Source organism: Calonectris borealis, chromosome 15 (genome assembly GCF_964195595.1).
Source record: "Calonectris borealis chromosome 15, bCalBor7.hap1.2, whole genome shotgun sequence".
Taxonomy (NCBI): Eukaryota; Metazoa; Chordata; class Aves; order Procellariiformes; family Procellariidae; genus Calonectris; species Calonectris borealis.
Window position 1 is genome coordinate 2,197,011 of NC_134326.1, and position 22,438 is coordinate 2,219,448.

The 22,438-nt window shown below is 47.3% G+C and overlaps 1 protein-coding gene across 7 annotated transcripts in view; it reads right to left on the reverse strand.

The window, feature by feature from the left end:
• Positions 1 to 17,019, reverse strand: part of UBE2D2 (ubiquitin conjugating enzyme E2 D2) — a 30,313-nt gene extending 13,294 nt beyond the window's left edge. The window contains exons 1-6 of one of the 7 annotated variants that reach the window (XM_075163974.1): positions 16,580 to 16,606; positions 7,106 to 7,169; positions 3,092 to 3,160; positions 2,389 to 2,420; positions 2,220 to 2,297; positions 2,026 to 2,131 (exon numbers count right to left, since the gene is read on the reverse strand). In XM_075163974.1, the coding sequence (XP_075020075.1) occupies positions 2,026 to 2,131; positions 2,220 to 2,297; positions 2,389 to 2,420; positions 3,092 to 3,101 (226 nt within the window). In that variant the 5' untranslated portion in view covers positions 3,102 to 3,160; positions 7,106 to 7,169; positions 16,580 to 16,606. Of the gene's footprint in view, positions 1 to 2,025; positions 2,132 to 2,219; positions 2,298 to 2,388; positions 2,421 to 3,063; positions 3,161 to 7,105; positions 7,170 to 13,751; positions 13,894 to 16,579 lie in introns of all 7 variants that reach the window. The other 6 variants (XM_075163975.1, XM_075163976.1, XM_075163970.1 and 3 more) reach the window with 6 other exon arrangements.
• Positions 17,020 to 22,438: the final 5,419 nt, after the last annotated feature.

Below are 22,438 nucleotides of genomic sequence, written 5' to 3' on the forward strand. Positions count from 1 at the left end.
CTGCTTTCCAACAAGATATCCCTGTTATTTCTGAGGGAAGTATTCTGAATTTCTGTATAGTCACCTGTAAGAATTTCTTTTGCTGCCTTTAATTCCTTCATGAAACAAACACCAAGGGAACTCAGACAAGGTTCTTTTCTCACGGGGTACATCTATGTTTTGTGCTATATGAATGAGAGTTTGTGCATTCATATGAACGCTTCTGCAACGAGTGAAAAGTAATCAGCGATATAAAGACAGCTCATCTCAGGGAGCGTACTTTAAGAGGGAGCTAGGGGGATAGGAAGGGCCAAGTAGCACAGAATGGCCACACTGATCCCATGGCTTACTCCAGCTAAGCCACAACGATGCAATTTGAAAAGAAAAAAAAAAGAGTTCAAGGCAGAGAACAGAAGGAGATGGAGATGTTATGAGCATAATGCAACTGTATTTGCAAAATTAAAGATATATTTTGTGAGTGATTACAGCTGACAGCCAATAATAGGCAGTCCACTGATGCCCTTAACTAGCCTCTTGAATTCTTGCCCCATCTTTTTCCAGCTGTCCTAATTCCAGTCTATCCTCCAGTATTTTCAAATGTCCCATCTATCACCCCACTGCCTATGAGGTCATTATAGGACTCTCTAAAACAAATGAAAGTAAGATACCATGCCACATTACACATTCTCCAACTATAGTATTCTAACCAGTTATACAGCCATTTAATCAAAACATAAGACATCAGCATTTGGTACTAACTTAGTGCTTCCAACAGTAGCCAGTACTTGACTGGAAGCACTTGTAAGGAAAGCTGCATCAACCTGACAATCATTTTCCCTTGACTGACACCATTTCTTCAGTTCTTTCAACCCACAGTGAAGACTTTCAACTTCGTGCACTAGCAGATTCACTTCTCTCAAGAGATAAGTCAAGACATTGTTTTGCCTTTTCATCTGTTTCTACAGATGCAGAAGCCTTTAGCTGGATAGAAGAGGTGGGAACTTCTGCGAGTTCAGTAAAAGGGGGACAGTTATGATGTGCAAGGGAGGGGTACCAGGAGTCATCTGTCTGAACCAAAAAGAAACTGTCCGGGAACATCACATGGTGTTGGAGGGAAGAATTACAGGCAACAGAACAGCCTCAGAGCTGGGACACAATGTGAAGGATACCGTAATTAAATGTGATATCTGCAGCATTTAATTACAAAAACAGTGTGAAGCTACAAAAATGGAATGGTCAGGACGTGGTCCGTGCACGGAAGAGACCAAAAATATTCTCAATTGCCATGGCTAGATCTACAAGCTGGGGATCTACACTTTCAATAACCAGAAAAAATGAGTAAAATTCAATCCTGGGTCTTCTTTCAAAGTGTTTAAAACCTACTATTTGCATTAAATAATATGGATACTGCTCTACCAGGCAAAGTACATATTCCAGTGCCCCACAAGCTAACACAGTTCATAGGGACCAAGATGTTTTTAGCAAACAAAAAAAAAAATTAAGACAGTGCAGGCTTGTTAAGTTTTAAAACATGTTTTAGTAGTCCACGTCATTGAAAGTTTTGTTAAAAAAAAAAGACCAACATGGAGTTCTGATGTTCCCTTGAAAAAGGGACTTTTTTTTTAAAAGATGACAAAGAATCAAAGCAGATTTAGCATTTTTTAAAGGCACAGCTGTTCCCCTACGTATTTTACTTGGTGTGCATTTTGAACATTGAAGTCTTCCATTGTCATGTACTACGTTTAATTTTGGTGGTGGGTTTTTTATTTTAGTTGGAGTGTTTAGACTCCGAGGTGAGGGGGTAAGACTATGTACCTAGGGTGGTAAGACTTATCTGCCCCACTGGCAGAGCTGGACAGTCTCCCTGTGGTCACAGGGAAATTGGACGTCCGCGCTCATGAACTGGCTGCAAGCTAGATGTAGAGTCACAGGACTGAAGTGGTGACCGCAGAAGTGGTTGACAGCAGGAATGCAGCAGTTTTTACATTCTAAATCAAATCAGTCATTCGTTTCAGCAGAGTAAAATTAAATGAGCATTGGAGGTACCTTTTGAAATAGTTAGTGCTGGGGACCACTGTGATCGTAGAATATCAAGACAAATGCTGCCATTACTGTTAATATTTGGATGATAGATTCTTGTTGTAAATGCAACCTGCAGAAGAAGGAAAATTTCAGTGTAGGCTCACAAATGTACGTTACACCATATGGTAATGAATAGATTTATGGTACCAGCCACTCACCTTAGGTGGTTTGAAGGGATAATCTGTTGGGAAGTGAATTGTCAAGAAAAATACTCCACCTTGATAGGGACTGTCATTCTGTTAATGAAAAAAAATCATTGCAGTTTGAGGAGTTATTACAAGAAGACTGGTCATAAAAAGCTATGAACATCAATTCTCTCATACTTACTGGTCCCATTATTGTAGCTTGCCAATGGAACACTGAAAAAGAGAAAGATTTACTTCAGTTTGGAGAAGCCCAAGTAATGAACTACTTACTTCCAGACAAAGCAGCACAGAAAAGTCTATTTTAAAAACAAAGCCTTCTGAAAGGCTGCAGGGAAGCAAGCCGAAGAATTATACAGAGACAGAGCGAAGTACTCAACACTCCACTTTCATTTGGTCCACACTTTGGGATTGCTGTGATGCCACACACATTTTGTGCCCTGCAAAAATCCCTTTACAATAAAAATCCAGACAGTTACAGTCAACATTTCAGATCCAACAAATTTGTGAGTTCAACTTTGTTGTTTCCAATAAAGCACCTGAATCAACGCCCTCTTTCCAATGACTGCACTGCCCTCTTAGAGAGCGCTACAGCAGAGGTACAGTATGAACTCACACCTTTCTTAGGTAGGATCTCTCCTACACAGATCCTTAGTTAAACGGAGGGTAAGCCTAAGCTTTGTATATACCGTATGTAAAGAGGTAACCTAAGCCAGTGTTACCTTGACCGAACGTTTAAGCTTAGTCTCCACAGAGGCCGCAAGATTTCATTCAAGCAGTAGAATGCAGTACAAGTCTTAAGAGAATGCAAGAATGACAGTTTGCTCAATACTTGGGCCCAGGATGTGCTAGTATACACTTTAGGTTAAATGGACAAAAATTCTCACTCGTATGCATCTGTCCAAGAGAACATCTTAATCTGGTAATACAGGTGATTCGTGAAGAATGTCTTTATGCTGCAGAACATAAGGAAAACAATCAAAGCTGTTAATCTGTATGAGGCACGTTAGGAAGTTCTCAGGGTTCCTGCGTTCTCCGAAGGCTCTAACACTAGCTTGTGTGAAGAGCACCAGCTTAACAAATTGTTTGTGAAACAGTACTGTTTCCCTCTGCATGGATGTCAGCTACATCGCATCTTCAGAACTGGGAGCTGTACAGAAGACTCCAGCTGCTGCAAGGTAAGTCTTCAAGACAGAAGTTGAAGCTACCTGCACCTATGTACTTAACTTGCAACTGGTGTCTACAGCTTTCAAGACTACCTGTGCCAAAAGTAATTTTGGCCCAGAGTGGCACTACTTGTTCTGATCTAGCACGAGCAGTTTTTAATTACACATGGTACAGGCATTACAACTGGGAATGATCTCATACAAGGAAGAGAAAAAAAGCTGAGTGGGAACAGCCCTGCCAAGACAAGGGGAGAAGAGAGTCTGGTTAGAGGAGCAGGTGTGTTACAAAGGGTATTACAGCTGGTAACACCAGCCAGCCTTTCCAGAAGCTCTACACTCAGTGTAGAGTCAGGAAATCGAGACAGTGGCTCATGTGATCATATGTAGTGTTCACCCATTTTAAAAGGTTCAGACCGCTTCACAGAAATCTGTATCACCTGTAGCGGGACAGTGAGAAACCTAGAGCAAGAGGACAAAGGGGCAGCAGAAACCCAGCAGTGAAGAGCACAGCTAAAACCACCAAGAATTTCACAGGCATCAGTAGATGCTGGTAAGAGTCACTGTGACTGCACTGGAGCACGCAGACAGCACTGGACAGTAACCTGCATACCTCTGCACACTGAAAAGAGAAGCCGATATAACCAACTGTTGTCTTAAACACGACAAGAAACCAGAAAGAAACACACTTTCACAGTGAATCTTAACATCTTACAAGCTAGAAGGGTGGTTTGGTTGTTTTTGGTTTTTTTTCCCAACTCCCACCCCAGACTCAAGGAAAGTGCTTGTTTAACCCAAGCTTTAGATTCTCACAACATCCAGGACAAGTTTGATGAACTAAAGAAGGATTTGTCATGCAGCGCTTATTTCAATTGATTCTTTACTTTCAAATCAGCCATTCAAGAAGTTATTTACAAAGTAAGAGGGCTGCTGACTTTCAGTAGCTAAGCACAGGTACATGTTCGGAAGTGAACTAAGCCACTGCACAGCACTCTGGAAGGATACCAGTGTAATCCAGTCCCAAGCCTGTTTCCAAAACAGAGGCCAGAGGTGGGTGGAAGAGGGCTAACGCTACATTATCGAGAGAAAGAAAATATTACCCCTACAGTTAACAAGGCAGAAACAGCTCTTCACTTTCCAAAGTTTATGAACTACAGGGATGAGAAGCTTATAACTGGGGACAGTTTACATCGGCTGGACTAGCCACAAGACACCACTTTGCAGGCACAGTATGTCCTGAACTCCGAGAAACGTCATTCTGACAAGGCAACCGAGGCAGACCTAGAGCACGGGGATCTCGGAGAAGGCACCCTTCTATTGCTGCCACTGCCATCCACTTATATACACCCAAAGTGTTGCTCTCAATAGTGAAAGTCTTTAATTAGAGGTCTTTCAGAAAGGTGGCAGGAGGAGACTTGAGTATTACTTTAAAGCTTTCTGTATTCAGTAGTAACTTTCCATTATAAGAATTCACCAACTTTTGTTACCACCTTCTCCACCAGACGATCTCCATCACTTTTGATAGTCTTCAGAAACTACGAAGTAGTTTATCATGGCACAAATCACACTTGCTAATTTAAGGGAAGAAAAGCCTCAGACTGGCTCTACATCTTAGTAATTTCTCTTCCGTGAACTACAAGCTTCTTTGAAATACTATTCTGAAAGCAGAAATAAGTTGTGGAGTAACTAGAAGAAGCTTGACACTACTGCTAAAAACCCTCAAAACTAAACATGGTTGTCACTTGTTTGAAAGCATTGCTGAACAGTAACATCTCCACTAATTTCAGTATTTTCGTTCTCAGGTTTCAAGTCTGTTTTTTAACCTAGTCCTAGGATTTCTATAGGAAATAATTTCTATACACTTCAGCACTTCTAAATAGTTCAGAAGTGACTCGGAAAGATCTTGGCAGCTTTTTTTCCCTTCTTAGAAAGAATACCTAAGCTTAGAGTTCTTTGCGCATAGGTGGAGGGTTTCCCTACTTAAATACCCCCAATCATGAGCTTGGATGCTTCACCAAACAGCACACTTGCCAGAGAGACCACGTTGCACAGCAAGTTCAATGCATGCTGTTTAATGGGCATCCCAGTCAAAGCTTCCAAGTGTTCTTACGTAGCCTTTCTACGTGGCAGAGCTGCTACAAGAAAGTGTAAACGCATCCCCTCATCTCAGACATTTTATGCATTAAATGCCAACGCATTTAACGCAGGCCCATGGTAAAGTTATAAAGCAAAAGGTGAATTTGCAAGTGTTCTTGTCTCATTGCAAACATCCTACTGATTTTGCTCACCTAAGCTATGACTGAGTTTTAATGATGCTATAAAAAAAAGTAGCTCATCAGAAAGTGTAACATCCTAGTTAACGTGGAGAGGACTGTACAGCTTGCAAAACCACTGCAGTTTAAAGGCCTCTCAGAGAAAACCACCATAAAATACAGGGCAACAATTAAGTTGCCTTATTCACAGCTAATCGAACCTCACTGGGGAACATTACCAACAACTAAGATAAAGAAGCATCCATATAAACACCACTAAGTCAAGGCACAAGATACATCTTGCCCTCCTCCCTAGGCAATAATACATGCACAAGATGACAGTAGACCTTCTTGCTATAAAATGATGTTAGACAAAAGAATTCAGGGTAGGACTTTAAAGAATAACCGCTTTTTGTCTGCTTTAACACAGCTCCTCGAGCTTCAAAAGGACAGAATAACAACTCCAAATCACACACCAGGTGAACAACCTTGCACAGGAAAAACGACAAGCTGATGTGTAGGCCAAAAAAGACCGTCCTAGGCTATCCCTTACCCGGAACCTGGCAGGGCCAACTGACTCCAGCACAGTTTTCAAACATAACAGTACCATGTGATTTAAGGATGCTCCTTAAAAAGGATGCTCCTCACACTTCCTCTCATACCTAAGCAGCATACCCAAATCAAGCGACAAGTTAGTCATGTCAGCAGGATTTAGACATTCTGATTTTGCTCATTGAGAAAGCCACAAGTAGTATTCCAAATACTGATACAGTGAAATCCTGCCTAAAAATTAAGAACCAAACCTGTTTTTCAGTTCTTATACTTCTGGTGTGCTCTACAATACAATAGCACAAAACAGATAAAAGAACAAGCAATGTTTCCAGTGTTCCTATAACTCATTTGACCACAGTAACTATTAAACTTTAAAAAAAAATTCTAACATTACTTCATGATTCAAGCTTTAATTTACCAACTAGTTTTCCTTGCATTCACATTTTAATCTCTTATCCCCAAGGACTACATGTAACCCTCTTAAAAAAATGCAGCGTTAACTAACTCCTGTGTAAAATATAGTTACTTCTACAGGACCGTGTGACTATACCATATACAGTTTAGACCTCAAAGAAGTTCAGAAAGCTGTATGCAGCTGCTTGCTGGTTTGGCCACAGAGCTACTGAAGTTTACTAACTTCATGCCCTATGACAATGCCAGAACCGTTAATGCAAAAGGTGTAACTTAAGATGTCCTCAGTCACAGAGCTGCCCCATCAATAAAATGGGAGTAACACAGATCTCCAGTGATACACAAGGAAGGTATTAAGAGATACAGAAGGGCAACAAATTTAAGATTAGTATGTGGAGTAGCATCTAGTACTCTAACCAAAAGAAACAGAAGGATTCTCCTTGCTAAGGAACTGGACATCCCGTTTTAGAGAAAAAGGAAAAGGTTAGAGACTGCAGGTCTTTGCTGATAGTAGCATACTTACTGTCATCACCAACAGGCCCTGCTGAACACTGTGCTGGAGGATCACGTGCCAGATCATTCAACTCCTAAAAAACAGGAACAGTTCATTTCATTTAATTTCAAAACCAATCATGTTATTGCTAAAAAAAAAGCTGTTAGTGGCACTTTGGCTATCATTCTTGCTCACAAACATAACGCTTACATCAGTGAGTTTCCTGAAGCCACAAGAATGGCAACACCACAAAACTAACAGCCAGGACCCCAGAAAGCACAGTTGCATCTTAAATCCAGGTAATACGTTTGGCATGTGCATCAGTTTCCTCCCCAGGTTTCCATACTCTATTAAGGCATAGCAATCTTCATCAAGTCATAGGGTCTATTCAGGTTTGCCTTCATTGATAACAAAACTTAAGAAATCCCAAGCATTGTCAAGGTATTATATACTCCACTATCTCCAGGTCACAGAGAGATAAGATGGGCTCAATCAGTATTAGCCTTATTTTATGCCCCATACTGTAACAGTTCCCAGGTTGGTCCAGCTATATCTAGTTTATCATCTCAAGACTGCAGTAGCCTTTCGCAGTATACAAAACTTCAATAACCTGTGGTTGTTGCTCCAGATGTATGCATCAGTGAATGTAGGTGGTTAAACGGAATAAAACACAAGACCTTCTGTACCTATAGAACTGCTAGCCCATGAATGGAAATCCTCACTTTTCAAGTACCCACGTCAGTCAAATTTTGCTCTGAAGAAATCCTGTTATGAGTCTCAGTTGCTCTGGCGGGACAGGTTGAGTAATTCAGAACACTTCTGAACTATACCGAGTTTCAAACTGAAGCAAAATTTCAGCCCAGATCAGAAAGAGAGTCCACACATTGTCACCAATAACTCACATTAGCAATTTGCTCCAGAAATGGACATTTAGTGGGAAATGCAATTAGAGTAGAGCTTTAAAGTCAAACTTTGCTTTATTTCTGGCTCAGCCACTGACCTGCTTTGCATGATGGGCCCAAACATATTGTGCTAGCTCAGTCTAGAAAGCTAAAACATAAACACCAGACAACCATTACGAGGACAACTAAATCTAGCATTTAGGAAACACTCCCATGCTGTCCCTGGCCCTGTGCGCGTTCAGCTTTCCACAGCCTGCAAGGGTTACCAGCAACAGCCCACAGCGAGTCTCAGATACCAGACTTATCTGAAGCTTTTGATAGACAAAACATTTAAGGACAATGATCAAGACAAGCTGGGTGCAGGAATGGAAAAAGCTTGTCACTTAACGGCCTTTTGTTATTTACAGGCAGTATTTAAGCTCTCGAACAGAAGATCTCCGGGAGTTCCAGCTTCTACTTCCCATGAATTGGGAAGCCACCACTAACAGAAGACCGTTCGGTCACAATAGAAGAAAGTTGCCTTACATTAAATCTCGGGATTTTCCCCTCAGCATGAAGTCCCCCAGAACTTGCACTCTTGCAGTGGAGATACAAAGCTTCACATACCCTGACTACTGTAAAGCACACACAAGTTTGGTTTTGCTCTCAGCAGCTCCCAACGTCTAAAGAACCCGGCTGAAAGCCTCCTGACTTGACACCACAGACTACTGAAGCTTTCCTAGGGCTCCTACTGAGCTTCCTACAGCGCTGACCCAAGCAAACCTTGCTCCCACACTTCATGGTTCAGCATGGACTTGGACAGGATAGATATTGAGTGTGCAGCACCTGCTGAAGAGCCTACTCCCTCCTGAAGGTGGAGAGCATCTCCAGATACCCTCTGAGGGAAGAAAGCTCTTCAGAGTTGTCAGTTATGCATGTCAATTCAGAGTAGCCAACCTTAGCCAAGTCAGGATTCCCTCCTTACCTCCTGGCTGCAAATATCAGCTAGCATGGAGATCAGTAATGCGCGCTCACTCCCCACCAGCACACTTCACACCAGCCGCTGTACACCTCTGCTTTAACTCCAGAACATTAAATAGTCGAGTATCATCCTGAGCCACAGAAGAATACTGCTCCACCCTAGAGAAGTGCATGTACTCTGCAAGTTTTCAGATAGCGACAGTCTGAAAAATGCAGAGGAGCAAACTGCACTGTGCTCTGCTTCAGCATCAGCAAGCCAAGAGACTCTGCGCAATGAGTGCGGCACAGAACACGCAGGCGCTTACACACAACTTCACTGGCACCTGACGGCCGCACGTCAAAGCTGCCCCAACGTTCACCCTACGTCCAGCTGCTCAAAATCTCTGCTCCACCGAGCTGGATGAAACAACACACCTTCAGCAATATCACGAGGCAAGTCTCACATCAGATGCAGAGGAAACAACGAAGTTCAGTTAGTAGCAGCCCTGTTTCACATCAAACTACTATTTCTTTCTCTTCAATCTTCAGTTCCAGCTAGAAGGAATACTTTGGCTTTCTGAAGCCGTGTATAGTATCTCACGGCAAAGACATGACTTACAATGAACACTCATACCACTTGTCTCAGTCATGCAGCTCCCTAAGGCAGCATTTCGGGTTCTGCTCTATAAATCCACAGATTGAAACGTTGCAGATTAAAAGGCCCATGTAAAAAGAAATGCATAAGCTCCTTGCGCTTGGAAAAGTTTAGCAACAACTCTCAATTCAAGCCCCTGCGATACAAAACCTCCCAGCTTCTGTAGAACAACAGCTCGGATAACAAGAAGGAAGTTTAACCTCCACAAGACACCTCCAGAGCACAGCCAGCAGCCGCGGTAGGCTGCCAGCTGCCTCTGCACACCGGAGAGGCTAACACGTTACTGGATTTCCCGGTAACGATCACTTTAACATGCCATTCTCTTCAAGTGGCCGACATGCTAGTAGGACTTCCACTACTCACTTGTCAGACCTGCAGAGCCAAGTTTAAGAACAGGAATGGTAGCTACATACGGCTGCGTTTATCCAGGTACAAATGGACAGGAGCATCCACTGCTCCGGCACAGCGCCAAGCTTTTGCACCTGAGAGGTTACTTTGCCTTCTGAAAACTCCTCTGCAGTTTCCAAGGTACTGCTAGCACAACACCAGACCTAGTGAGGTCTTCGCTTCCAGGTGTTGCTGAGGGAGACTGAAAACCAGCTGGTTTATAACTCAGAACAAACAACTGGAGTTCACATAAGACTGAACTCCTAATAGATGGAGGATTCAATTACAGTTTGGTATCATCTACGATCCAGCCATTACTGCATGTATCAGACCCTAAGCTGCAAGGCTTGCTCTATTTCCCCACGATCTGGGAAGGCTTGTTGGTCAATGTCTAATCTTGACAACGCTGATTTTAAACCAATACCTGAAGAAAGCTGTAGCTGGTTACCATTTGAGACAGTTTCTGATCCTTAAGCAACATGCAGAAGGTTCTGCTTTAGGAACTTAAAAGCTAAGAATCAGGCAACCTTGAGATTTCAGTTTGAGTCTTTCAGCTCCTAGGAGGCTACCTCACCATGAATTGCCTTCAGCTGGAAAGCCAACTTGCAGAACTTAAAGTTTCTGCCCTCTCCCCTACAGCAAAATACTCCTGGGGTTGCACCCACTGCTGCAGATCAAACCATTAACTTGACCCATCTTACAGTTAAATGTACCAATTAGTTCCCCAGCAAAAATGAGGAAGTGGAAGCATGGTGCAAAGCAAGGCTCAAGGTGTCTTTTGCCCAAAGGCCAACTTGAATGAAACTACTACCATTACATCCACAAACTAAGTATCTTAAAAGCTACAAGACTCACACAAGAAACTGACATTTAGGCTCCAAAAGCAGACTTAATTGTGTTCCTAAGTTCCCAAGTTCCTAACAAAACAAACCCCTACCCAGGGGTTCCAGGAAAGCACTTTAAGGAAGATGGAGTGTGCCACAGACCCCCAGCCATGCTTCCCAAGTCATGAAAGGCATTAGCTGCCAGCGAGGCCTCCGGGCAGAGAGGAGAGCCAGTGCCACAAGTCTCACTCAGACCCATGCTCTCTCCACCCTCCTCCCGTTACAGCCCATTTCCCAGCAGCTAGTACATTGCATTTAAAATGCATCTTGATCAAGGAGTTCACAAACTGCACAAGAAGTTTTTAAAACACCATCAAACACAAGTGTTTTAAGTCTTACCTTAAAGTTTAACCCTGCACACATTTCAAGTTATAATTAGTTTTAATTGTAAACTCCAAAGATATTTGTTAGAGAAGTTCAAATTTATTCCTCTAGACAACAATTGCCTTCCCAGTCTAATGTGTTCCTGGTAAAAACTGCTCTGGCCAGAAGATAAGAGTAGTTTTAAGGATTAAGTTAATGCTAATACAGCCTTTAGTAAGAATAACCAACATAACCAGCACCACCAAGAAGCCAGCCAAGCAAGTAAAAAGCCAGCATCCTTTGGTAGTCCGTTCCAGCAATTTTAATAAACCTTGGTACACAGTGGAGTTCCCCAAATGCACTCCAACACGCTAGATGTACACCCCCAGTCAAAGATTACCTGAAGTCCTTTTAGCCTGCCACTCCATGGTCTTCCCTCCCTACCCCAGTTTGAGCTGTTTTCAAACTGTAATTTACTCAGAGACCACATCATTAGCTTGATTATAAGCCTAATTTTCACTTATAGCAGCAAAAGAAGCTTTTAATCCGACTTTACCACGTTTATTTGCCTGAAGCCCCTGAACCCTTTTGAGACAGGCAGTCTAGGGCTGTGCTACAAAATTGTGATTTACCTAACCAAAAAGGAACTTTCAGCCACTCAGCCATGAATTGTTAGCAGCTTTCAACAGAGCAGCGCCAAGCAATACGGAACCAGGGCCCAGGTCAAACCGACAGCACCTGAGCAGCAGGGCCAAGGCGCAGGCGAGCAGCTGCCAGCCTCCTGCCCAGGTCCGTGCAGGCGTTAGGGTGGGCAGAGCCTGCTGCCCGTTCCTTGGGCCAGCGCGTTCTACCTGTACCTGTCGCAGAGGGCACCGTGTAGGGTGAGGTGTGAGAGCCTACAGCCACCACGCATTTCACACAGCGCTGCTCTCTCCTTGCCAAGCGGTCCCTCCGCACAAGGCAGCGCTCGCACATGCACACCAAGGTCAGATCACAGATTCCCTACAGCATCCATAGGTGCTCTCTCCTGGTCTACAGGACTTTCGCGATTCCAGAATATCTGCCATTCTAAGGCTACTACCCTATTAACAGAAACATTTTAATCTTCAGAAGGATTTTAATCCTTTCCCTTTGGCAGAATCTGCTTTTTCAATCTTGACATGGCTCAGATCCACTGACTTTGACTTCTTACAAGACTCTGCAAAAGTTAGAAGGCAAGCAGTTAAGTGAGTAGCATGAGAAAAGTCAAGCTGTATGAAATACAGCAATAACCAAAGTACATGTTATAAAAAGCTCAGATGTAACTGTCATCTTTTTTTTTTTTTAAGCCTGAACAGCAAGAACACCAAAGCAATGTATAACTTCCTCCTGGTGTGGAATCCGAGTATCAAAAAGGCTAGCTAGCTAACAGAAGCTTAACCAGTATTCTCTGTGCTAGCCACACAGAAGATATTTGACGCAGATGGGCTGCGCTGGCAGCTCCACAAACACAGCAAGAGGCTGTGACGGAAGGACCAAGTTGTTCCCACTGGCTGCTGTAAAGCAGAACTGGTAGCACAGAAATAACACAAAGTTTGCTCAGCACAGGTAGCATGCATACAACTCAGTTAACAGTAACGTTGTTCAATTAGCCAGTAAGTCTACGGCATGCCATCCGTGGGTAGTGTTCATTTTAGCAGAAGCAATACTTAAGCATCTCAGGAGGTCCATCGGCTCTGGACTACAGGCAAGCCCTTCGTCCTCCGCAGCTGAACAGGGACATCACTGGAATATAGTTCAGTTCTGCAAAGCAGCACTGCTTGTAATACAGAGGCCCAGAAAACAGGTAATAAGCCACCATTCCTCTGCTATACAGACGTGTTTGACTTCATCAGGGCTGAAGTACAGTTTCTGATTTCCCCTTCCCCCTCACTGCAGGGTCCATCAAGCAGTTCATAAGGGAAAACCCACAAAAGACGACGCACTAGCCTTTTACTTGCTCTCCCATCCAAAGCAATTCCAAAAGGTGCCTTAGTTATTCAGTTATAGGTAACGTATCTCCTAAAGATAAGCAACACAGATGGGGATGCAGCTGAATCCAAAGCGCTTTGGCTTAAATCTTAAAATGGAAGCTGTTCACTATGGCCCTCCACCCCTGGATATCTTCAACTGCATTTCTTACAAAATAAATCCATGATAAAAAAACTATGATAAAACTATCATCTTTATAGATTTAACAATAACAATGAAATTGTTATGCTTCATTGCTATCCCCACACTTCATGGGGACTCTGGCTGGCATCACTGCTTACATCCCAAGCATTTCTCACAAGAAAAGAGTTCCAAGTTTTAGACCTGCGTCCCCACCTAAAGCAAGAACGAAGAACACCGCTGCCTGGAAGACTGCGGTGAACAATACAAGCAGCAATCTGATAGCAGGTCTCAAGTCTGAGCTCCTTCCGAGCATCTGCTTGAAGAACAGCTGCTGCTTCGTGCAGACACATTACCCCGGCTCGAGTCTCTGGACAACCCCAAGAACAACCGCGCCGCCAGAGACGTGCTGGGACAGACCATGGAGGTTCTTGCGCTACCTCATACACCAGCAACCTCATACACCAGCTACTTACCCGGCTGCAAACAACTTCTTGTTCTCCCCCTCTTCCAGCCCAGAGGAGTTCAAGGTGCCAGAGGCCATTTCAGGTAACACTGTTGACACTGTATCAAAGGCTTACTCTTGGGATTTTCTGCTTGTTTCTGGAGTTCTCATCCCTATATTATCCAAAGACACAAAAACTTTGGAGAAAACCTCGTAGTCTGTGGTTGAGCAACACAAGCACAAGAGCCAGGGGCAAGACTGAGACCTGAACACTGATGTATCAACACTAATAATACCCTCCAAAAATGCCTGAGCAGCAGCCTTCCTTTCCATCGCTTCTTCGTACTCGAGTCTACTGGGATTATTTCTACTTAATCCACATTCTGCAGGCTTTTGTTCTTGCCACAAGGTGCAACAGCAAAGGTCGGAAGCTTGCTGTTCTCCTCGTTATCCTGACAGGGACGGTCACTACGCGTTAAGATACTGCTGCTTTTCCCAGAGACCAGAACAAAAACAAGATGATGATACGAACACTCTCCACAGCGTTCAAAATAGCTGGGGAGTAAACAAGTGGTGATTATTACTAAAGTAGTTGAGCAAGACAATCACAGTAACTCAAATTAAGAGTGCTCCTTTCTAGCGTGTAGCTTAACTCCCATCTAACTTTTAAAGCATCTGGACTGCTAGAAAGTGGTTTTATTTCCCTTCACATACTTTGTTTCTGTTGGAAATGTTGCCTACAGCCCTGTCGTCTCCCTTCTCCTCAAAGCCACCACTCTTACTCCACTGAAACACTTGATACTTTGCAGAGCTCAAGATACACCACTGCTTTGGTGACACTCTCACACTACTTCCCAAGGTTTTAAAGACTCTTGAAACCTTATCCCTCAGGATGCTTTATCTTTGACAAGCAGCATGAAGAATCAGTCCATGAGCACCCAATGTTAGCAAAGACTGGACACATTCAGCTTCTCTCCTGGTAAAAAACACAGGCTGGAAGCAGAAGTGCTCTGAATGTTGAATCCTGAACCTCAGCACGCACTAAACTACCATAAAGCAGCGTTCCCTGCTTCCCGAGTTACCCGGTAGAAGATACACCCTCCCCACAAAAGCCCTGCACTATCTGTGTGTGTCCCCTGCTCCCAGCAGTCCCATTTATCCTGTTCCGCATTCGCTGCCCTGCCTCCCAGGCCCGTTCTGATGGCAGGCACACGACCCGCTCCCGAGGAGAAAGCGCTCTTTCAAAACACCTGCGAGCCCCCAGACGCGCTGTGGAATGGCCTTCGCGTTGCATTGACTGTCACTGAAGTGAGTGACAGAACATTGCAGACAAGCGCTACTCAGCTGGAGCACAACTTCCTTATCTAACCCGCTACCACACACTCATCTGGAAATTTCAGTACGCTAAAATTGTATTCAAAGTTCTTCCCTTTCAAGCTCTACCTACTCCACGAGCATACGTAAGCCTTTGAGCTATCTTCAATTTTCTTCCCCACCTTAGCTTTAATTTGATCAGTACGACACACGAAGCTTCACAAACACTTCAAATTAACCTACAATCAAAGCAAAGACGTTAACACATAAGCCAAATCCAACGTAACGTACGTACATACGTAACAAAACAGAGCTGGCAAACTGATCTTAAATATTCAGTGGCAGGTTCACATCTGGGTCTAGACAAAAGGTAGATCCACATAGTAATCGAGACCAAAACCCTATGGCAGGACTGGCTTCTACACCTGAACCCTGCACGTGGACTCCAAACTGCCAGCCACCTTCTGCAGAGAAGAGGATATAAATTCCCTGCCTGACTCACCAACATACTAAAAGTGTGCTTGGATATTCCTCTCTTAAATAGAGTGGTTTTAAAAGATACCATGATGATCAAGCACAGGATGGTTGTAAGACTACAGGAGATTCAGCAGCAGCGTCCTTCCAAAAGGCTAGGACACCAAGCACCTCCTGCTCCAGGAGAAGGCACCTCGCGTGCCCTTCCCTACAAGTCTACTAGATGACTCAGGTTGTCAAACAGCACCGGCTCCATTAAAACAAATCACGCTACTTTGACCAGTTGAAGGCGACAGGTTTGCTATGCTTAGTGCTTCAGCATCCAACACCAGCACCGTCGCTGCTTGAGGGAGGAGAAGAGCCTTTCACCACGGAGCTCCCAAACCAGCTACGCCAAAACTTCCAGCGCGGGCAGCGTTTCACTCCTCGGGGCACCTTCTCCCACGAGCGGCGGCCCGCGGGGTTCCTCGCTGCCCCCACGCGTGTCCAGCTCCACGCCGAGGGCGAGCAGCAGCCCTCGAAGCTGCAACAGCTGGCGGCGGCGGCTGCCCACCCCCAGGCCCGCGGCCCTGCCCCGGCGCCGGCGCCCCCTCGCGGCCCCAGGGCCCGGGCTCCGGGGGCCACGTTGCTCCGGAGGGGCCCGGCCGCCGCGACCACCGCCGGCCTGGGCCTCCCCCCGCGGGGGGCCAGCGCACGGCCGCCCCCGGCCCCGGGGAGGTGCCCGCCGAGGGGGGGAACACACAAAGCGCCCCGGCAGGCCGCAGCCCCCGAGCCCGCTCCGGCAGCCGCGGCCCGGCCCGCAGCGCCGATGTGAGCCGGGGAACTTCTCCCCCGCTGCCGCCTCTCCCGGCGGCGGGGCCGCCCGTCCCCTCAGCGCGGGCGGGGAAAGGCGCCCGTAACCCAGAGCCGAGGCGGGCACCGGCGGGACCCCGCGCCGCCGGGGCAGGGCCCGGCCCGGCCCTCCCTCCCTCCCCGGGGCGGCGGCGGCCTACCCGGGTTATGTAAGGCGAGCGCTAGGCCGGGGCGGGCGGGCGCGGGGCCGGGCGCGGCGCGGCGGGGCCCGGCCCTTACCTTGTGGATCCTCTTCAGCGCCATTGTGTGCGCGAGGCGGCGAGGAGGGGCGGGCGGGGCGGGGAGGGGGCAGCCCGCGGGGACTATTTTCCGAGGGGGAGGGGGGGAAGGAGGAGCGCGGAGGTGGCGGCGGCGCGGCAGAGGGGGGGGAGGGGGAGAGGGGAGGGGAAGGAGAGAGAGAAGGGGGGAGGGAAGGAGGGGGGAGGGGGCCCCCCCAAAGGCGGCGGCGGCGGGGGGGCGGGGGGCCTGCGGGCGGGCCGGCCTGGCGCGCTGCTCCCCTGGCGGCGCCGCTGGGCTGGAGCTCGCTGCCGCTGCCGCAGCTCCTACCGCATCCCTCCGCCGCCTCTTTATGCGCTGGCGCCTCCTCGCCGGCCTTCCGCGTATCACTCCGCCGCGGCGCCCCTACCCCCCCTCCCGGCCGCGCTCCGCCGCCGCCGGATGGCGCGCGGTTGGCGGGGCGGAGGCGGCCGCCGCGGCGGGGGCCGAGGCCGGGCTGGGAGCGAAGGGGGAGGGCCGGGCGAGAGAGAGGAGGAGCGGGGGACGGCGGGGACTATTTGTCCTGCGGCGGCCGTGCAGAACTCTCCAGAAGGGGGAGGGGGAGAGCGCGGAAGGATACGGCGGCGGCGGCTGCGTGAGGGGCGGCGGGGCCGGAGGCGCGCGTGACGGCGGCTTCTCGCGAGAAGGCGGGACGGGAAGAAGTCCCGGCCGCGCCGCCGCCGTGGGGCCGGTGAGGGCCTGAGGCGCCGGGGCTGGGCCGGAGGCGGTGGAGGTGCGGCTGGCCCGAGCGGGACCCCGCGCTCCGGCGGCCTCGTGGGGAGCCGCCGCCCCTGCGGCACCCCCTGCCCCGGAAGATGGTTGCCGGCCCCAGGTGCGCGGGCTGAGGCTGCCGGAGGGCCCGAGGCCCCTTCCCGGAGAGAGCCGGGGCCTGTGGGGTGCGGGCCGGCGGTGTACCCTCCCTGGGGAGGCATCCGGGACGGGCAGAGGCCCTCTGGGAACACGTTAAGTGGTACTAAGAGCGATGCTGGTGGCACCTTGCACCTGGAGGGGGTGGCGCACGGCTCAGCATCCCTTCCCCGTGGGTAGTGGCACAGGGCTGGTGCGTGGTAGTTCATTTGTAGGCCTGGGAGGACGCACGGACAAAGCACACCAAGTAGATCGCAGCGTGGCTGCATAATAAAGGTTTGAACCATTGAACAGACTTCTATTTGTATAGCAAAGTATCTCAAATACCAGGCTTACCGAGCATACCAAAACCACAGTGTTGAGTGAAGAACACAAGGCGAGCGACCAAGCGCCGGACTCAGGATCCTCCAAGTGCCCATCAGGCCAGCAGCGTCACGGAGGGAGGCGAAGGTTCTCCAGCAGCGACAGCATCCGTAGCCCCGGTGCCAAGTGTGGAAGAAAAATTCATTCCCATCCAGCATCTCCATGGAGAACACTGATATGGACAAAAATAATAATTGTTCTCAGATGACTGAGCAGCTTGTATAAGAAAAAAGGTCATCAAATAATCTTTCTGATCGCTACCAACAAGCTGAAGGGTTCTGCGCAGCTTCAGTGAACTTCCGAGCCCCGTAACCACAACCTGTTTGTGTAGCTGCACGATCAAAGCGTGAATGGGCAATTGCCGTAAACAGCCAGCTCAGAAACAAAAGGGCAACTTCCCTTCAGGTCGGAATCATCAGAAACTGAGCGAACGAGACTGGCAACAGGACACTGCTTGGGACTAGAACTTTGTGCACACGTTCAAACGAGGTACCTATGCAGGAGAGTTCAGCCTAACAACCAAACTGCCTGCATGTACACAAACCCATGGGACATCTTGTAAGATAGTTTAAAATCTATATCAAATTGGAGTATTTTCTGTTGGTCCTGCTTTTCTTCCCATTGCTGGCTTTGGATCATGAATTGGGACTGGACGCTTGCCCCTCCATCTTCGGCTTGTGGTGGCCGGTGCCCTGTGCACCCTTCCAAGTTGGCAGCCCTGCTACCGAGTCGAGTAAGGAAAATGCCAAGAGCATTTTTAATCAGGGTTGGAAGTCATAAGACTTTCCAAGAAGACATCAGGTTTTATTCCTTTACAGCACGCATAGGAAAGCCTGTTTTCCTGTGGATTTCTCTCTTGTGTAACTAACATTTTTAGTGACTTATACTATGATTTTCTGTTATTGCATGTTTTCTCCTCACCTAGTACTGGAGCAGGGTTGTTTTCCACTGTTCTTGTCAATCCCACACCTCCTGTGCATCTCTTGGCAGAGAGGGATGGAAGGCTTGAACAGGAGACTTTAGAAATCAGTAAAATACTCAACTCCAAGCAGCAAGAAGCAGCTCTGGGCTTAGAGCTCGGCTCCAAAACTTCTCCTGGGGTCAGACTGTCCCTTTGCTAAGGCACCCTTCTGCCAGCCGGTCCCTGTCCCGCAGGATTAATTTGCTTGCTGCTTTTGAATGGGCGAGGTTTGGGAACGCCATGCTACTTTTGATGTCGTGCTGGCGATGACGAACTTATGCCTGCCTGCTCCTTCCTCCTGCCTGCATAGCTGCTGCTCACCGTGGTTAAGGTGGAGGTGAGGATCACCAGCAGTGCTCACCCTGGCCTCTCAGGATCCTGGGGACTGCTGCCTCTCGGTGATAGCTGTGGTCTCTTCTCTTCCTGGCTTTGCTGCCAGCCTTTCTGCAACAATTCAGGATTTCTTTTCTGGTGGCTTTAGCATAGGGTGTGTTTTGAATTAATTTCTCTTTCCTCCTCCACATTTGGTGTGGAGAAAATAAATCACAGATTCATAAAAATGTTTTTTTTTCCAACTACTTTGGTTCATTTTGTGGCTTGTTCCTCTTTTCCCTCTTTTCTGTTGTTTTTTGGGTTGCCGGACACCCCTTGATTGCAGAAGAGCAGACAACAACCCTGCCCCAGCTCATCGCTCCGTCACCCCCAGCACAAGGGAGCTGGAAATGCTCAAATACTAATCCCTGGCCGTAAGGTCCCCCCAGTCCTGGGTCAGAGGCAAAACTGCTTTTCTTCCAACATTTTCTGCTTTCCTCTTCTATTGCCCAGCCAACGTCTGGTCCCGGTCAGGCAGTCTGAGCCCACGTACTAGAAGTGACATCGCAAATTCCTCTTTACTAGGAGATGCTCCCATGGTCCCCAAGAGCAGTACAGCCATGATACCTTTGTCCCTTGCTCAAATTTGGCCCATCTCTTGGCAGGGCAAACATCATGTCTTGAATTGCAGTCCTGCCAGTGACTGCTGGGGGCACGAAAGGCTCCCTCTCCCTTCCGGACATCTCTCCAGAAGCATCCTTCTCATGTTTTTGGGTCAGTTTTCAATATACCTTCAAGTCACAACCTCTAAGGACTTAGCTTCTCAGAGGTCTGCACATCAGCCAAGATTAAATTCATCTTTTTCCAGTATTCTCAGAAAAAAGTGTTGCCAAAAGTGTCCCCAAATTGGAAAATTATTTTTGGTTCACGGTGGCAACAGAAACAGTCTGGATTGATACTTTTTCCTTGTTGAGCTTTGAAAAGTCCTCTCCGAGTAGTAAAGCATTGTAAAACGCAATCCAGAGAATCCACAATTTTTAAAATAAAAATAGATAGTAAAGTAGTTTTGTTGTGGGTTTAGTACCGTGATAACTGTGGTATGAAACTATAGTATTATCATGTTATATGACTATGATTTGCTGCTTCTTACCAGATGGACATGATGTTCTCTGAGAGATAAGAAATGGAAGTAGAAAAGTAATTTTCATCGTTGTTCACAAGGTCAATCCCCTTAGATTTGCTGAAAGGCAAATCTCAGTTGCAGCTTCTGAGGTTTGGCCTATATGCGTTTGTAAAGGGATAGCTGTTAGCTTGCTGTAGGCTGCAGGGAATTGAAGACTGGGCCGTGTCTTATCCAGAAGGTATTTTCCTCAACGTTCACAGTTATATCTTTGTCTGATGTGGCAATAGATTAAATGCTTTCCACTGGAGCTCAGACATGTCTAAAAATGCCATGAGATGCAAGAAAGATCAGGCACAAATAAACATTCAGCTAAGATCACAGGGAGCAGAGCCAGGGAATACCTGGCCCTGTTGAGCTCAAGGTCAGGATTCCTCCTCCTGGCTTTTCGCCACATCACCTTACAGTTTTCATGTCCTTTGTGTTCTCTTGCCCCTTGCTTTCTCTCTTTGCTGAGGTTTGTTGTTTAGATTTCCCCTTCGTGGCCTTATCTGCAGCACTTTCTTGCTGCCTGTCTCTCTGCTGTCTCTTGATTTCTACTTTCTCTTGTTAGGACTTCCTTATCCCACCTGCTGCTTTTCCCCTTGCTTCTCTTCCACCTCACCTGTGACTTTTGCAGGTGTCCTGCAGGTTTCAGTCTCTTCCCACTCCTGCCCAAACATGAAGACAGTGGGATTGACCCATATGCAGTTTTCTGTATCCCACATGAGATCATATCCTGGTCTTCTTCTCCAGAAGGATGAGTTCTGCTCACCAGTGCCAGAGAAGATGCTTTGGGCTGCATCTGCTGTGAAAATTCATGGCTGGTCCCCATTCATAGCAGCCCCTGCTGCAGAGAAGACGTTCTTTGTTAGGCAGATGCTGTCTCCCCACGCCATTTGGGTGTGGTCCCTCACGCAGCACCCCACCACGGCATTTTAGGAGATGTTCTGCCTGCAGCTTTCTGCCTTCTCTCTCCCAGGGAGGGAGCTGGTCCTACAGGCCCGGGGCGCTGTGGGGTACTGTGGTCTGTCGTCCCGGGCACACCGTTGTGCTCTTAGGTTCTGTTCCAAAGAGAAGCACTGAGTGATCTTCTGTCTGTGCCTGCCAACATCATCCCGTGCCAACATCATCCCATGCAAAACAGCAGAGCATCACTGGGGGAGTTAGCTGAGCCCTGCCTTATCCTCACATGACTCCTGCCTCCATGTGCCTTTATTTCACCGTCTTCCTCTGATCAGCTCTCCTCAACAGGGTCAGGCTACAGTGCTGTATTAGGGAAAAAAACTAGACATGCTTATGCAAAGGCACAAAAATTTAAAGGAGCACAAACTTCCCAGCCGAGCTAGCTAAATCTGATTTTTCTAGGCTTTGGTAACCAGTGCGGCCTTTGTTAGAAGGTGAAAAAAGATAACTCTAAAGAAGATAAGACACAACTGGAAAATGAAAAAACCTATACTTTACCAATGTTGGGCAGATGTTTGTGGGCAAGCTCCAAAGAAAAAAATCCCAGAAAAATGGACCTGAAGGAGTGGAGAAAGTGGAGTGAAGGGTTGGGGAGAAGGCGGCTCTGCCCCTGCCCCTTGGCAAACAGCAAAGGACTTGCGTGCCTTTCTGCAGCCATGAACTGAGGAGAATCGCTTGTCTCCATAGCTGCTAAAACCCTTGTGTCTTTAAAAAACAGATGCAGAGGCCACTTTTCCCCCTTGTTGGTTGGTGTTTCCTCCAGGAGCAGCTGAAGCCCTGTCTGCTGACCTGCGGGCAGAAGAGCTGGTGTAGTGAAGGCTCTTCTCAGCTATAGGCAGCACAGCTCGAGTCCCAAAGGCGCTTTGCCCAGAAGTACCACCCGAATGTACAATTTCACACAAATTCTTCCCTCTGTTACACCCTGCAGAGTCATTTACCAATGGGAGAGTGAGCCAAGGTGCAGTCTGGTTCATAGTTACCCACAGAAGCAGGAACCATGGCAATTCCAGTGCAGAAGCTTGCAGATCTTGGGGTGAGTTGGCCAGGCTAGCAGCTAAAAGACTTTCAATCTCAGAGGGCACTCTTCGGCAGCTCAGTTCAAAGCATTCCTAAAAAAAACGTATGGACTGAACTTATATACATAAGTTGTCATGTATGTCACATGGAGACTCCCACCACGTAAAACACGCTTTTT